Below are 16986 nucleotides of genomic sequence, written 5' to 3' on the forward strand. Positions count from 1 at the left end.
AGTTGATTTTGGCAAAAGATTTCCCAGAGACGAGAGACTCTGTAATCTACGTCAGGTATCCATAAATGTCAGCATCCCTTTTGTCATGTGCTGCAGCCCTTTGCCTTTTGTCTAAGTGATAACGCTCCAGTTACGTATTTGTCCTCAGTGAGTCTCAGACACTGTCCTTGCAAAAGTCTGGAAGCATGTGTCTGAAAGTATGTGAGAGCTCCCTGTTATAGTTGCAAAGGGCACCTTAAATGTATCAACTACACTGACTTAGAGTAACATTATCTCTTTGGCTCATTCCTGTATAAATTATGCAGGTTGGCTGAGCTGTTACTAAACTGTCTGAGAAACATTTCCAAAGAGCAGAAAAAATGTCTGTTGGAAACCAAAGAGGAATTCGATGTTCAGCGGAGTAGGTGAGTCAAAAACATTTTTCAGAAGTACTTATATGTATGTTTGATGTGTTTTTCAGAAGTACTTATATGTATGTTTGATGTGTTTCTTGCACAAAGAATCCTGTTTTTTTATGTTTTTCCCTTTTTTGTGCTTTGCATTGCTACATTGATATATTGGAATATCACAAAAGACACTGATCACAACCTTTACATATGTGTACAGTTTTAAAGTATGCTGTATTTATGCTGTAAAATACTTTAATAAGAACCAAAGTACAGCTGAAAATATTTATGTATTGGAGAAATTTCAGCAAATTTGGGAAAAAAACTGGCAAACATATTAGAACTGTTGGTGGTAATAATGATAAATATATAAACATGAAACAAGAACATGTAAACAGTTTGCTTTGAAGTTTTATAAACTTAACTTTATTGTTGACTTTAAAATATTTTGGAAAAAAAATGTTCAATGCAAATGTTTTTTTTTCATTGTTGCACTCTAACTGGAATGGTTATTTTTTATATGTTCAGTTGTGGGATTCATGTTAATTCATTGATGACTGGTTAATATTCCACGAGTTCATGACGCTGACAGTTATCAATTCTTAATGGGAGGTTTCTATTGAGTTTACTAAGAAATGATGAAATATTAATTGGAAAAGTTCTAAATATATCTACTGTAAAGTCATTCATTGTTGAAGTGAAAATATGTTGCCATAGACTGGAACAATACTGCAACAATTATCTCCAACTAACAGTGCTAGGAGAGCAATAAGAAACATTGTTGAGTAGATTAATGTTTAAACATAAAATGTATTAATGTACATTATCTATTATTATGGACTATCACTAGATGCAGTTGATCCAATAAAAATCTGGGTACAATATAGATCATGTACAAGTTTATACAGACCTATAAACAAATATATGAACTCCATTAATTTCCAACAAAAGAAGAAGCTAGATTTTCAGATACAGAGTGGATTTGGGTTAGTTTAATTGCGATATCAGTTCAGACACTGATAATTGTGCTTTTTGCAGATAAGTGGAAGTTAAAATTTGTCAGTAGCACCTAAAACTAAAAAACTACAATGCATGACATGCAATGCTCAGGTCGTTTAAAAGTTCTGATTAAAAAAAAGTTTAAATCATCTAAAGCAGTCCTGATGAGACAGTATTGTACACTGCAAACCCTAAATGAACTTAGCTTAAATCCAGACCTTGCTATTCACCCAGGCCAACTGCTGTGTAGGGTTTCAGTCAAGTGGCACAGGGGAGCTCCGTCTTAAATTTCAAGGTGTCCACGTAACAGTGAGGACGTGTCCTTTTAAAAAACGAAACATTTGTAATACATTATGTAATAGGTGTAATACATTATGTAAATCGTAACATGGAGAGCTTTATTTCAATATATTGGTAACAATTTTGCATAAAACAAGTTTTTAAAAAGAATAACAGATGAAGTATAATGTAACATGCATTCTTATTACTCTAATAAAGGTGTTATTAATCATAATATAGCACTGATATTTCCTGTATGTGCAATGCTCACCTACAACAATATACATTATGGAAAAAAGGTCTATAATGCATTTTGAAACTAAACTCTTCACTTATTTACAAGTGGGTTTTTAATATTTACTGATTACTAATAAAATAACAGTAGTAAATGTTGGTACATACATATGGAAATTATTTAATCTGAAAAGTTCTGTGGTATTGTTCATATTACAAAGCACTGCATGTCTTGAACCTATGACTATGGATTGTGCTGGTTTTTGCAATATTGTAACATCCATTCATCCACATTGCAAATGCAATCAAATGCTCATATTATGCAAGAAAATTCTGATTCCCACCCTTAAAGGTATACTAGCACAGTTTCCCCCATAGGCTAATGTAGTTGCTCTGCTAATTTTGCACTGGAGCCACAAGCCTAGCACAGCTAAAAAGCAATAGAAGCAAATGGCAAATAAAATCTTTTTTTCCACTGCAAAACAAAAGAAGTAAACTTCAATTGACTACATTTAGGATAGTTTAGAGGAAATTGTATACATTTTTTATTTTTTTGATTTGGCCATTCTTTATAAACAACCTAAAGTCAGAATTCAGCACCAGGATTTTATAAAGCAATTGTATAATAACATAGGTTTTATTTATAGTATATTAGTATATTTTCATTTATTTTATCTTCGAGGAATCACTTTCCGGTGTAAAATTAAATGTACTTCTCCATTGTGGGTGGAGACATTACAGGTTTTAAGTCACAAAAGCAAATACAAATAAACAATTTAGATGTAAAAGGTTTTAAATGTGTATTTTGATGTCACAGAAGATTAATTCCTGCATTTCCATAACATATCCATATTCATTTTAGTAAATTATCTCTGCATTCTGTAACAACAGCAACAACAACAAAAAAATCCTCAAATTAAAACATGAAAATCACAACTCTGACATGAATCTAGTCCAGTTCTTGCTAAAGGCTTACCTTAGATGATCATCAATATTTAATTGCGTCTAAAGTTAAATTTCTCTCAGAGAACTCCACAGAGCACGGCTACAACACCTGCTAATGAACTATGCCTATGTGATGCTGTGTAAAAGCTGGAGGAATATTCACACAAGGTAGGTCCCTGCACTGTCCACCCACAATGATTTGTCTAGGAAAATATATTAGACCATTACTCTTTCTTTGTTAATGAATGAGATGATCATTGTGTGGGTCAGAAAACCCTCTGCCTACACACTTACATTCATCTTCCCAGAATGCAGGAGTATCAAAAGCCTGAGTAAAGCTTTATTCAAAGCCTGGGTAGAATAATGCTTGCTTTACAGTGCTTGCAGATTTTATTATTGATTTAGACAATTCATTTACAAAAACCATAGTGCTATATAATGCTTCTAAGTAGTTACAGGCAAAGAGAGCATCCATTATGAACAGATAGGTTCAGATTGAGTTACTAAACAAATGATTCGCATCCTTATTTTTGAGGCCATTTATGTCCATCTACCTACAAACCATGTTTATCTACAAACAGACACCACGTCATCAGTTCTATTGTTGGTTAATGGCTGATTGGAGAACATGACAATCTGTAACCAATTACCTTTCATCTTTCTCACAGAACCTGATTTACTAGGCCATGTGGCACCATGTACAGCTCACAAATAATGCCTGAGTCAAGGTTTTCTGAATATTACATTCAAAAGGGAACCAGACTACAAGTGGTTTGAACGGTAAGAACAGATATGAGGCGGTTTCAGTTGTCCCTGTCAGACCCTCTATAATGATTTTCCAAGTTGTCAAATATTTGTTAGACAACATTAGGCAAGTATGAAGACACCTCTTATTTAGGCATCAGTCGTGATTTTAACATACAATGCCCCCAGAAAGTATTTGGACAACTGCTGTTAATGTGTAGGTTACTTCTTGGATGTTTACCAAACTGATATGATGAGAAAAACACTTTTAGCACCTCATTAAACTGACATTAGACTCTGTGGAGAAAGCCAGGAGAAGAATGGCAAGCAGATTTAACTAGGAGTACTGCAAAGCGCAGAGGAGGAAATGTGAAAGTCTGGAGCTGTTTTACTTACAGTGGTGTCAGCAAGCTTGTGTTTATTGATGGGATCATGAACTCAGAAGCATACAAAGACATACTGGATGCAAAGCAGCAAAAGTCTACAAAGAGACTGCTCAAATGATAACTTCTGAAAAAATACTTCAGTATATTCTTGGTCTGTTTAAAATAAATGGCTTTACTTCTTGATTTTTTTTCTACCACAATGAACTTACATACATTTTAAGCATGCCACAAATTTCCAAATGCTTTCTGAGGCCACTGTATATTGCTTCTGTCAGCAAATTTTTCATTTTACTATAAAGCTTGCCTTCAGCGGATGAACATCTATTTTGCAGCAGGTGGCAGCAAAGCTCTTTAAATTGCAATACTGTACAGGCTGGCTATTATGACTGCAGTGTGTATGAGATCTCAACAACATATCATAGTGAATTAATGAGCTAAATAAAGACAGTAGAGACTGTATGATTACTGTATCATCAAATGACACCTTCAGTTTATTATGCATTGTATAAACTGTTCTTAAAATACACCAAAGGCACTTCTTAACACTGTGGCCTTCTTTGAGAATCATAAAATATGGGAAATGACGAGTTTTTGCATAATGTTTTTGTGTTTTTGTTGATGGCTGCTTCCAAATGCTAACTTTTTTCTATATGTTACACAATTTTTATCTTGCCCCTACTGTAGTTTTAAGCTTTAGAAATTTAGAAATGTCAAGTATATTGAATTACAGCATAAACTCTACTGACAAATACTATAATCTACTATAGCCACTATGTGATATGTTACTGAAAGATCCAGACCTACAGTCTAGCAAATCATAAAATGATATGGAAAATATGAATTTCAAATTTTGTTCCTTTTGGTAAATATGTACATATATATATGGCTGCCACCTCAGCAACCACATTTTATGGGAGCAAGAGAAGTAAGTAGTTGAAAAATATGCATTTATGAAATTCGTGGTATCACAGGTGATTAATTAAAGGATGATCACACCCCCCTTTAGGCTTAGAAGCAACAATGTGTAAGCTGAGCAGTTAAACACATTACTGTGATATTACTGTATCTTTTTTTCTTTTTGGTCCTTATCTTTTTGTACCACCAGTATTTTAAGTATTACTCTTACTGCTAAATGGACTTTAAACCCGGGATCTGATCTTTATTTAATTTCCCAATTTATTAGAAAATCTCCTTTTACACAATGGTACATTTAACAATAAATTAATTCTCATCCCTCTCCATTCATATCTAAGAATCATCCCTACCATGGAACAGTTTGCTGCTAAATGACACCCAAAGTTGTACTGACTGGAAGCCCTGGATTTACTTTGAGCAGCACATTGATAATCAGGACTTTGAAGACTGATGACAAGGTTTTTGAAGTTGTTGCTGATGTAGCAGCAGGGTTTTGGTCTGATGCAGTATAGGAAACAAGTAAAATGACACCAACATATTTACTATCCAATGTCCTGTTGTCCACTATAAAGGACATTACACAAAAAATAAACAAGTGTTTTTAAAAAAATTTCACTGTGACAATTTTTTTTTTTTTTTCAGCCAATAGACTTATTTTATCCTAAAATTACAGAAATTCTTAAACTTGAATTTTTCTGGGTCTCAGGAGGATACGAGGATACACACACACACACACACACACACACGCGCGCGCGGTAAAACTCACCATAGATACAATGCTAGAAGCAAAACATATTTGAAATAAACGGATGTAAATATTTAAAATTAAAAAATAAGTTGTTTTAATAGATGTAATTTTACTGAGCCATTAAAATGGGGGAAAGTGGAATTACATTGTGTTATTTGCAGTTGAAAACTTTTGCGAGGGAACGCAAAATTACTGCGAGGGAACGCACTGTCATTACTTTTAATCATATATATAATTCCAACAGAAATTTGTTCCAATCAAAATGTCTTGGTTTCATGTTTTTCCTGCTGTAGCATTTAGCCAAAGCTACGGATGCCTCGCTACAGCTCACACCCACATATTACGCCATATGGCTCCAACGTCAGGTATCATGTTGAAGCCAGCAGTTACAGGAACGAGACCCCTTACCTTCACTGCTTCTCACACAAAGACCTCTGAGAGTAGATGCTCCTCAGGTAATTCCAAAACAGAGTCTCTCCATTTCGCTCATCATTCAGAGACTGTATGGCTTTAACCTAATTTCCCAGGACCTCATGAGGCCTACAATGCTACAGTGGGTCGGCCTAGAGTTTTAATAATCCCCCATGCCGCACTTGTCCGCTGCGTAGTACAGCCCGAGTGCCTCCACATGCATTTTTAATGGTCTCTATTATACTAGTTTTCGCTGCTGAATAGAAGCAGCAGCTCTGGGTTTCAGATGAATGCGGAAAGGTAACAGTTGGCATCTTGCGAGTGTAAAGGAGAGTCCATTACAGCACTGAGCCCGGCCTGTAACCGCCTCTCTGTCAGAAACCACAACTAACCGTATTAAACACAGGTTAGCAGCCTGTAACGGGGAAGCACTGCAGACTTCACTGTTCAGATCAACCTGAGCATTTCGACACTATTTGCTGGACAAACTGAAAGAGCTAACGGAGAGAGAACCAACCCACAACACAACAAGCTTTAGGACAGGAATGAATCTGAGAGCTTTGAGAAGTTTCAACTTTTAGAATTATTAATGCCACCTGTTTAAGATGAGCTGGCAAACGTGAAAAATGGGGTTGCTTCGGAGTAAGTTTAAAAGAAGAACAAAAGGAAAAAAGAAAGTGAATATGCATTTAACCATATTCTCAGGAAGAATTTCTTATTTTTCAAAAGATTTCTTTGGTGAAAATGCCTTCTTGATCGACAGCGCTGGGTTTTTATCAAATACACAAAATTTGGTAAACTAGCATCCATGCTAGCTAACGACATGAGAACATGATGTACATTCCTATGATTGACCTAAAATTACTTTGTTTAAATTAATAATTTACTTTCAAATCAGTAATTCGGGTGGCAGGATATTACCTTCAGTCAATATCATTTAAACAAATAAAAAAAATCTTTTCATTCTCTGGTAAATCGGCCTCATTTCAGATATTAAAGTCGGATATTTTATGATGTGTTAAATTAACAGCACTGAGTGAAGGTTGTGGGACACAACTAATATGGACTTTTTCATCATTTGTAATGGACAATTCATGAAATATTAAAAGTATTTCAAGGTACAGCTTTTATTAATATTTTAGGTCATTTATCTGAAACATGCAGTTAGCTTGTGTAGAACACCTTGCTTCTGTTTAAATAGTATTTTACCTTTATCTGAATGCATATTTGTAAATGTAATGTCACAAATGGCACCCAATCATCAAATCACCAACTGATGTTCAATCATTTTGTGAATTAATAGAGGTATTCTTCAGTAAGGAAACTAATGTTATTGTTTAACTTAAAAAGGCTTTCATTTCTTCTTCCCAAACGACATGTCGAAGGACCACTTATTGCAATTTTGTAATGCCTGAAACTTGTAGGGCATTCATAGTAAGGAATCAGATAAGTTATCATGGATCTTGGGTAGAACATTCCTTTAAGTCATTGCTTGAGAAGGAAAGCACTCCTCCTGCTTTTATCTTTTTCAAATTTGACTTGTTATATTCTTGTCCTTTTCACAAAGCATAATTTATTTGAGGTGTCTGTTCTATCATCAGAGAAACTATTTAATGCCACTTACAATAACCTAACAACACTGCCAGATGATTAAAAAGTAGATTTACATACTTATCGAAGTTTTATGTTTCCATCAAACACAGCGCTGCCAATTTCTCAGACGTTAAAGCCTTCTCGTCAAGGTAGTCTCAATGAGTGACAAATAAAATGTGCTGTCATTCTTTTTATTTATCAAAGACAAGGGGCAATAACAATGAACTCTGCTCTCTTTGAAACAGTGACAATAAAACTACTGGTTTTATAACAAAATCTCATCACACGTTTCTAAACCTTTGAACTTGGAGATTTTATTGCTTTCAATTTAAACGTCTCTGAGGAGAATTGGTGATCTTTAAACTGCTGAAATCAATGAAATACACAACCAGTTTAATTTACAGTAATTCCTTTTAACTGGAGTAGCAATACCCTTTTCCATAACTGTGGAAAGATAAAATTGAGCGTTTGTCCCACACCATTTCACACAAACTCTAAGCTCCCACAAAATAACTCTAATCCACTTTTGCTTTTTGGCAAAATTTTGGGTAAAGTTTCTGTTTAATGACGTCTGGGTAAAGTAAATGCATACCTCAGAACTTGAGGCAGTTCTGAATAGGATAAAAGGTCCTGTGTATTTGTTCAACTTCTGAAGCTGATTTTATTTCTTAACAATCTGAATGACATCCTCGTGTTCCATAACGTGTGTAAGTCCTACTCGCTGAGGGCTGTACTTTGTGCTTGTCCCCTGCAGAGAGAAACAAAAGCAAGGTTTTATGAAAACTGTTCAGCACATACAGCAATATCAGTAATAAACCCTGGACTTGTGAATGTCCACAAACTTACCCAGACAAGTGCATACTTGAATTGGCTGGCTAATGTTCTGTGAATTCTGTGACACTGGAAAGAAATGAAGAGTAAATTCTAGCATCTGCTAGGTATTGTTTGCAAGATAAAGACAGATAACAATACTTATGCTGAAACATACTGCATAAAAAAGCTGTTTAAAATACTCAACCAGATCTTCAAGTTATTGTTGGCACAAGAAAATTCATTCTTTTATATATGAAGCATCTATCTAACATCTTTCCTTAGCCCAAGTTCAGTGTTATATTACTTGTCTGGTGAACCATTCTCAGCACAGCAGTTGTTGCGCAAGTGTAAGCGTATCAGACACAGCAGCATTTCAAAACCACTCACTGGATTTTGCATTAAACCTTGTTGATGTACAGCTAGAGACTGAAGATCATCTTTTTTCCTTGTACAGTTTGTGCTAGTCTTCTTCTACCCCTTCATCAGTGCACTGATCACAGAACGACTGTTGCCTGGTTATTTTTGTTTGGTGGTTTATTTTCAACCCAGCAGTTACAGTTAGAAGTTTAACCCCTTACATGACCTGGGCCTGCCGACAAGCCCAGCATTTTATTACACACTTATTTAACCTAAGAACGGCTCAACCAGTTTGCATTGAGGTCCCTGTAGTTACTGAATAATAAGCCATGGTATGGAATAAGCCTGGGATTTTAAGGGGTTAAAAACCCAATTAACGCTTCTGTGCCTGACAAACTCTTGTATGGCCAGACATGATCTCATAATGAGAAATCTTAGGGACAAATATAACAAGTTTTGGGCTAAATGTGGATAGAACTGTAGACTTATTAGGGTTGGAATAAACAGAATGTGAAACTTCGAAACCAATACAATGCCCCGTGAAGGTTGAGCTCAAAGTAGGGTTGGTGGTGCACTCATTAACACTGTCTGATGGACAAGAACTCTGCTGCCAGCCTACGGATGTAATGTAAGTTATGTTATGTATGTGGAGAACAAATTATGAGTGGTTTTGCTTGTTTCATCAATTGTACTATGGACGTAGTGCGCACAGATTGTGGATTTGGTGGTGGGTTTTAGAGGGGGCACACCCTTGAAGCAGATTTCACCATACTCCATCACCAATATTTATCCCCAGACATTTACTCTCATTATGAGGTCATGTTTTGACTCATGAGACTAGGTTCAATTGTACCAGCACCACACATATTAAGTGTGCATTTATATCTGTAGTTCGGTTCCCCTGGTATTGACCAAAGCAGAAAATGATAAACTGCTGTATTATTGTTACACTACATTTTAGTTCTAGTTCACCTAGCATTCACACCGACATATTTGACCCAGAAGATGTAAACAAAAGTGTTATGTAGTGTTGTACTCAAGTTCAATTTCAGTCTCACAACCATAAACTAGCGCTCTCTGTCTTGTTTAGCCTCAACATCATCTGGACTTGTCTTGGTCTTGGGGTAAGGTGGACCCCGAAATTGTTGTCGAGAGTTAATGCAAAAGGTATCATCTTTCTATTGTTATTCAATATCAACGAAACCTTCAAATATTATAAAACTTCCAAGCACGGCCCACACAAACAACAAGAAAAGCCTCCGTGGTCCACAAAATTTATTATATTGTCTTTTTCTGATTCACCCAGTGAGATACCTCATGTAGTTTGGTAGCTACCGAGTGCTGGATGTCTGCCTGAAGAGAGTGCAAACAGAGTTCTGACTCAATCTAAAAGGTTCAGATACATAGTCACTATGAGTCTCCAAGTGATGGGAGAGTTTGATGGATTTCAAAGCTACATTTGGAAAGACCTCTAACAGCACAGAACGGCAGTTACTCGTTTTCAGTTCTCACACAGGTGAAGCCCTGTGCTATGTATTCACTGTATGAATTCATTTTGGTTTTGCTTGCACTGAAAGCATATACATAACTAGAGATGAAACGGTTACCGGTTTCATGGTAAACCGCGGTAAAATTAATGACGGTTAGTAGTACCGTTTGAACTTTAAGTATCCTTAAAACCGCGGCCGATTACAGCGGTGTGAAAAACTCGCTGTACAGAGTCAAACAAAGGCAGAATCATTCTCTCATATGCAGCTCTGTGTGTGTGTAGAGGGGAAGGGGGAGGGGGAGAGAAGGGAGAACATGGCAGAATGTAGTGACAGAGATTCGGAGATATTTCAGCCTTCTAAGAAGACCAAGTCTGACGTTTGGTCATGTTTTGGGTTTTATAAGGATGCAGAAGGAAAGTTAATTGAAGATGACCACCCTGTCTGCAGAACAGGCCAAAAGAAAAAAGCGGCGAAAGGGGGCAACACATCAAACCTTACGAGTCATCTTCGCGACCGCCACCCGCTACTTTTTAGAGAATGCAAGGTTAACTTTAATGTACAAGTCCGTGGGGACTTCGAAATAGAAGAAATGTCACGGTTTGTGTGGTTTAACTTACACTTATCGTTCGTTAATCATATAAAATGAAGCTTTTAGTGTAAAAAAAAAAAAACAATCTGTGAATCAACTGTGAATTGAAACTAAAGCTTTTAACACATATTTCTGTGAAGCAGTGTCTCCAAAATGAGCTCTGAGTTAACAGTCACACAAGCTCCGGAACGAGACGCTGCAAAAGTTCAATCCGCACAGCTCCCCTTTCTCGGCTCCACAGATGAAGACACACTGTGTGAGTTCTACACTGTCTGCAGCTCACAGCACGTCACGCAATTCCTCTGCGATTTTGGCTGTTTTTCCTGGTGCACTGTATTGATTAGGGGTACAGCGCCACAGCGGCACAATAATGCTGCAGTTGCAGTTCGGACAGAAATCCCCCGAGTGCAGCACTTAGACATTTTCCATTAAGACCCACCTCAGAGTTGGTCGAGATTTAATTCTCCATGCAGGGAAATCCCTAGTTATTGTAATTAATAATAATAATAAAAAAATTATTACAACAGTAATAATAATAGTAATAACAGTAATAATAATAATAATAATAATAATAATAATAACAGTAATAATAATACATTTGCTATTCTTTTGTTTACAGATTATTACAAGTATTGTAAGTAATACAAAAGTAATACTACAAATGTATTGACTATATTTTTTAATGTTTATGCAAACAAAAAGTACATATTGCTGCCAATTCTATTTGTGTTAATATAAAATTTGGTGAAACGAGTTTCTGTTTGTGTATCCGTATTTATTTATTTATTTATTTTACTTTTGAACACGTTTGAACAATATCGCGATAATACCGATAATCGTGATAATTTTGGTCATGATAATCGTGATATGAAATTGTAATATTGTTTCATCTCTATACATAACTAGCTAGCACTTAACCAGAACATTCAATGAGCTCAATATACTGTTTTATTTTTACAAATAATCAACATTTGCCATATTTAAAATTACTTTAAATGTCTATGTTGTAACAAATTGTATGCAAAAAAAAAAAAAAACGAAGAAAAACACAAACAGCTGTTAGCATGACATCTGTACCACCACAGCTGAGGATCTAACTGATCCTTACTAGGATGGCTTGACTGGGTAGTATTGCTTTAATTTAATTTTTGATGTTCATTGGTTACGAAACTCAAACATCCTCTGAGGACAGATTAGAATGTTATTATTACTGTGTTTTCATTTAAAAATAAAAATGGATGCATGTTGCTTGTTTTATATTCGGTTGACTTTAGATGGTGATTCTCATTACATTTTAAAGAAGAACACCTTACCACTGCTTCCAGTTACAATGCAAAGTCGTACTATAATATAATAATGAATAATGTTTTAGGCTATACATTATTTAATGTTGTGTTTTACAAAATGTATTATAAAATCTTGCTCTGGTGTCAGTTACTCCTGGTCTCAGTCCTGACTTGGACTCAACTGCTAAAAGTCTTAGCCTTGACATGGACTCTGTAGCTGTCATGACGTCACTAGCAATACAGAGTAAAGTCAACTGAGTAGGCAGATTTTATGAAGTATAAAATCGCCATGATGTCTCTGAAATACAAACATAAAATGGACCAAACCACATCAGAGTTAGTTTAGAACCAGACTGAGACTGACCTCTTCAGGTGAACTGGTCCACTTATTTTGTGAACACCAGGGTTTGCATGACAGTGTTCTCACTTGTTCTAACAAACTGCACCAGGGCTAGTTTTAATCGCACCAAACCTGCCAAGTGTGAACTCATCCTTACACGCCATTACGCTGTCAGTGTCACTGCCGTGCTAAGAATGGTTTACAACCCAAATAATATCTTGTCAGCAGTCTCCCTATTGTGGTCCCTGTCCACTAGTGGATGGGGAAGAGGGTAACTAACAAACTGTGCAGCAGCAGATGAGCGACTAGAAACTATATAGCTATAAAGAACATCTGTGTATACGTGTGTGTGTAAAATCATAGCACATACCACATGCTCCACTGTTGCACCTCTTCTCATGATGATTGGATCACCGAAATCTGGCCGTTCTATATTATGGGAAAGTCAAACAACAGTAAAATAATTTGTGCCATGTAAGATTAGTGTGAGACAAATACTGTTACAGTTGTTTGTAATTTGATTATACTTCGAACTGTTATATAACAACGTATTAACAACTCATTATCACAGTCCTAACCGCACTGGTGCCTTAATTACCAAGACAAACACTGCATATGGAGTAGACACGATGATCTACAGGACTCAACCTAGCCTCTCATAAGTGAATATAGTGGGTGCCAACATCATCCTGTGAATACTGTAAAAAACAACTTCTAATTACTATAGTGTGTTAGTGGTGTGCGATCTGGCAAGAACATAAAATCACTACACTTTTCTTTGACATTTCCTTGATGCACGACATGCATGAATACAGCAACATTTATTCAAGATTTCACACATTGCGCTGCACTAAATCCAATTAAATAGGACTAAATGCACTCTTTTTGTACTGAAACATGCTGTTGGTAAGTATTAACGACATGAACTGGAACACAGATTTATTGCTCCATGCACATATGCCTGATATCAACAGTAAAATCATTTTATCAATTTCAGCATGTAGAACTGGAGCTTTCGGTGCGCTACAGTGTTTTCTGTCACTGTATACAAGATGCATGAGGCTTCCTCTCTTTTTTTTCCCCAAACAAGCTCACAGGCTCATTCAGTGCAATCCGGGTCAGTAAGCACTTAGTACTGTTTTCTTTAGTCAAGAGTAAAGATAAAGTAACAGATGTGTGATTTATACAATAAATATAAACTCAACAGCGCTGAGAAATTATTGTATTTTTATCACAATAAAGATAAATATCACCATACTGCCCACCACTAAAGTGTGTGTATTAATTATTTCCAATTAATATAGAGCACATAGACAGACATCAGTTAGTGACTGGACAATTAAAAGATTACCTCCTCTCTTCTTGGTGTACAAACAAATCAGAGCCAGGTATTCCCACAGCTGTTCCAGGAGGTAGTCTAGATTCAGTTTCATGCCACAGCTGATAACCACACTATTGGGTCGACGGGCAAGACGATCTACTTCCTCTATTGAGATTTGGTCCACTTTGTTGTACACCTGTGAATTTTCCAAGAATAAGCATTCACTATATTCCCAGAGATTTTTAAGTTACTGTACATAAAAAGCCAAATGTAAGAAACAAGAGCAGTTAAAATGTAACACGTGCCAGTGAGACTAAAGATGCAGAGTGATACTCACATATAAGCAAGGCATGTACACTCTGTTGCCCACAATGACATCAATAAATTCGTCTGATGTGCAATCTTCCCTAAATAAAACCTCAGCGTTGAAGATTTCTAAAGAAGCACGTTAAGGTAATAATCCGTCTTACAAACAAGTCTAAAGAGTCCAGTAAGGATAAACATGATAAAGGATACTGTATTCATGGAGAATGAGTTGAACAAGCTTCTCGGAACAATGTGTAAGAGGAACAGTCGAATTGAAGGAGAGACCGCCACCTTTCTTAGGCTGAAATGAGAAGAGAATTCTTTGTATGACTAAGCAAAGTTAATGTTTAGGTCAGAGGATAAGTTACCAGCAAACTGTTAAAAACTATAATGTTTTTCTCCATACAGTGTGTCCTCATGTATTTGGGCAGGAATGCAATAAGAAAGACGTACCTTGAAATAAATGTTTGGTTTGAACCGGTTGAGTCTGATCCCTACTGATTCAAGCTCTTTTTCAAGAAGTTCCCTGAAAGAAAGAACACAGAGCGCTTTCAAACACTCCAATACACCAAGAGTAAGGTGGTTTTGCATGCTGTAAGAAACAACATTTACCTTTGAACATCTCCTTTGGTTGCATCCAACATCATGATGACCACATCCGCAGTTCTGGCTACAGCTATGACCTGTCTGCCTCTGCCCTTTCCTGTGAACAATGATAATTTATTAGACACAGATAACCAGTATATAAAATGAACAATTTACATTTGTACATTTACATTTATGCATTTGGCAGACACTCTTATCAAGAGTGAATTACAATTCATTAATGTTGCCTGTGAATGTAGCATTAGGAGTCTTGCTCAAGGACTTATTGGTGTAGTAGGCCTGTCACAATCATGACATTTAAGCTGACAGTTAATAGCCAAAATAGTTGTGATTAACAATTAAATTGTTAAACATTGTATGCAAATATTAAAGTACAAATTTGAAGTGGCCAAACTGGCTATCCTGCTTTCTGTCTGTTGATACTTACAAGCTCCCAACTGACAGGTGGCACATAAAAATAAACATTACTTGCCACTGCCCTCCTAATGCATTATAGCACATAAACACAAACATATAAACAGCAGTGGGAACTTTTCTCACATTACATTTACATGAATATGCCTCCCATCTTATAAAAATGCATCCAATACATGTTCTGAAGCCCAGTCTACTGTGAGGAAGGGAACAGTATTACCAATCATATTACACCAACTGCTGTTTACGTTATGTTCACACTGTGGAAAAATCATATACCTTGGGCAGCTCCTTCAATGATTCCAGGCAAATCCAACAGCTGTATATTGGCACCTTTGTACTGAAGGGAAAAAAACAATGAAATATATATGCTTCAAAACAATCCCCATCTCGTAGAATGGAAGTCAAATAATTTCAATGTCTAAAATCGGCAGCTACCTCAATAACACCCGGGATGCAGGTCAATGTAGTGAACTCGTACGAAGCAGCTTCACTTTCTGTTGACGTCATCAAGCTGAGAAAGGTCGACTGCAACCATAGCAATTTGTTAATGCAATGTGATGCACATCAAACTTTACCATGCTGACGGGACCATGACACTATGCATACAAGTGATACTGTAATTACCTTGCCAACTGATGGAAATCCAATCAGAGCCACCCTGGCATCTCCTGATTTCATTACATCAAAACCTTCACCTTTTGCTCCTGCTGATTTTGAAGGCTCCAAAAGCTGGGCTCTGTACTTGGCTAGCTTGGCTTTCAGCAGACCTAGATGGTACTCAGTTGCTGCAAGCATGTTCAACACAGATTAGAACTTGCTTATAAGTGTGGATGATGAAATATTGTTGAAAGATGATAAATCTGGCTGGCATATGTCAAATCGTGAAAACACAGACCATGCAGGGTGTTCTAACAATCTGTCCTACCGAGCCTGCACAAATCATTAGTACAGTGTAATAACTAATGTATCAAATCTTTTATTATGTTTTAATGTTAATTCTGTATGAGTCAGTTTATTATTACTACTAAGCCCCTAATAAGAAAAATCAGAATATCCTAAGTATTCTTGTAATGCTGGTAATGTTTTCTGATAAGGTGAATTAGGCTATCAAAATATTCTATCTATACATTTCAATGCTGGTGGCATTTTCTGATAGGGTGATGTAGGCTACCAAAATATCATATCTACAGCTCAATGTAGGGATCTACTCATAAACATGCGCTACGGTAGGACATTTTGACAAGGTAGCACAATTCGTCAGAACACCGGCCCATAATGAACCAGCAGTTCATACACCAGCTGTAACGGTAACGAGGAGTTCCTCTAACGTAGCTGACTTAGCTACCATGCTAGCTACCTTTGTTTTTCTGTGTCCGAGAGATTTCTCTCTCAATCTCGGCTATCTTCTCGAGAATCCCCATGGTCACAGAAGCGTGAGATCGTCAGAATAACCTGTGAAAGTGACAGCGGCATGAAACCAAACGCAACCCTGGGTGGACACACAGACAGACACACAGAGAGAGCTAACCTAGCGGGTAAAGCTAGCAGCAGGTAGTTCTTTTAGCAAACTTATCGCCCACTTTCATACGAAGGCCGCCGAGCAATGACATTTACAACACCAACATGATCCTCAGAACTAACACACAATGTTTAATTGTGATTATATTAGAAAGTGAAACTCACTCACAGAAACCAGAGCGCAGTGTTGTTAAAGTTCAACACACCGAACTCTGCAGCAGCAGCAGCAGCATGTCCCACTGATGACATCACCAGCGAGCAGGCAGCGTCGCGCGCTATTCTGCCCGGTAGAAACGGGGCTCG

General features: G+C 36.7%; 2 protein-coding genes across 5 annotated transcripts in view; both read right to left on the reverse strand.

Moving 5' to 3' along the window:
• The window catches only part of myo15aa (myosin XVAa), a 55160-nt gene extending 47334 nt beyond the window's left edge, over positions 1 to 7826 (reverse strand). Inside the window, exon 1 of one of the 3 annotated variants that reach the window (XM_036566695.1) lies at positions 7719 to 7814. The gene's annotated coding sequence lies outside the window, so the exon portion shown is untranslated. Of the gene's footprint in view, positions 1 to 7718 lie in introns of all 3 variants that reach the window. The other 2 variants (XM_036566696.1, XM_036566694.1) reach the window with 2 other exon arrangements.
• drg2 (developmentally regulated GTP binding protein 2) lies at positions 7816 to 16981 on the reverse strand. Of its 2 annotated transcripts, none has more exons than XM_036566697.1 (13): positions 16853 to 16981; positions 16523 to 16617; positions 15790 to 15950; positions 15601 to 15690; positions 15442 to 15502; positions 14755 to 14845; positions 14596 to 14668; positions 14353 to 14443; positions 14174 to 14271; positions 13867 to 14032; positions 12886 to 12944; positions 8487 to 8540; positions 7816 to 8388 (listed from the first exon to the last, which is right to left on the reverse strand). In XM_036566697.1, exons 2-13 carry the CDS (start codon positions 16584 to 16586, stop codon positions 8302 to 8304), a joined length of 1095 nt encoding a protein of 364 aa, XP_036422590.1. In that variant the 5' UTR covers positions 16587 to 16617; positions 16853 to 16981; the 3' UTR covers positions 7816 to 8301. The 2 variants fall into 2 exon arrangements, with proteins under 2 accessions (XP_036422590.1, XP_036422591.1); XM_036566698.1 differs by having other exon boundaries at positions 16849 to 16953.
• Positions 16982 to 16986: the final 5 nt, after the last annotated feature.

This window comes from Colossoma macropomum, unplaced genomic scaffold, assembly GCF_904425465.1.
Source record: "Colossoma macropomum unplaced genomic scaffold, Colossoma_macropomum, whole genome shotgun sequence".
Taxonomy (NCBI): domain Eukaryota; kingdom Metazoa; phylum Chordata; class Actinopteri; order Characiformes; family Serrasalmidae; genus Colossoma; species Colossoma macropomum.

Coding starts and splice junctions, on each gene's coding strand:
- drg2 (XM_036566697.1), bottom strand. CDS start 16,586: ATGGGGATTCTCGAGAAGATAGCCGAGATTGAGAGAGAAATCTCTCGG. Junction 15,691..15,789: donor GATTTCCATCAGTTGGCAAG/GTAATTACAGTA, acceptor CTATGGTTGCAG/TCGACCTTTCTCAGCTTGAT. Junction 14,444..14,595: donor AACCAAACATTTATTTCAAG/GTACGTCTTTCT, acceptor TTCTCATTTCAG/CCTAAGAAAGGTGGCGGTCT.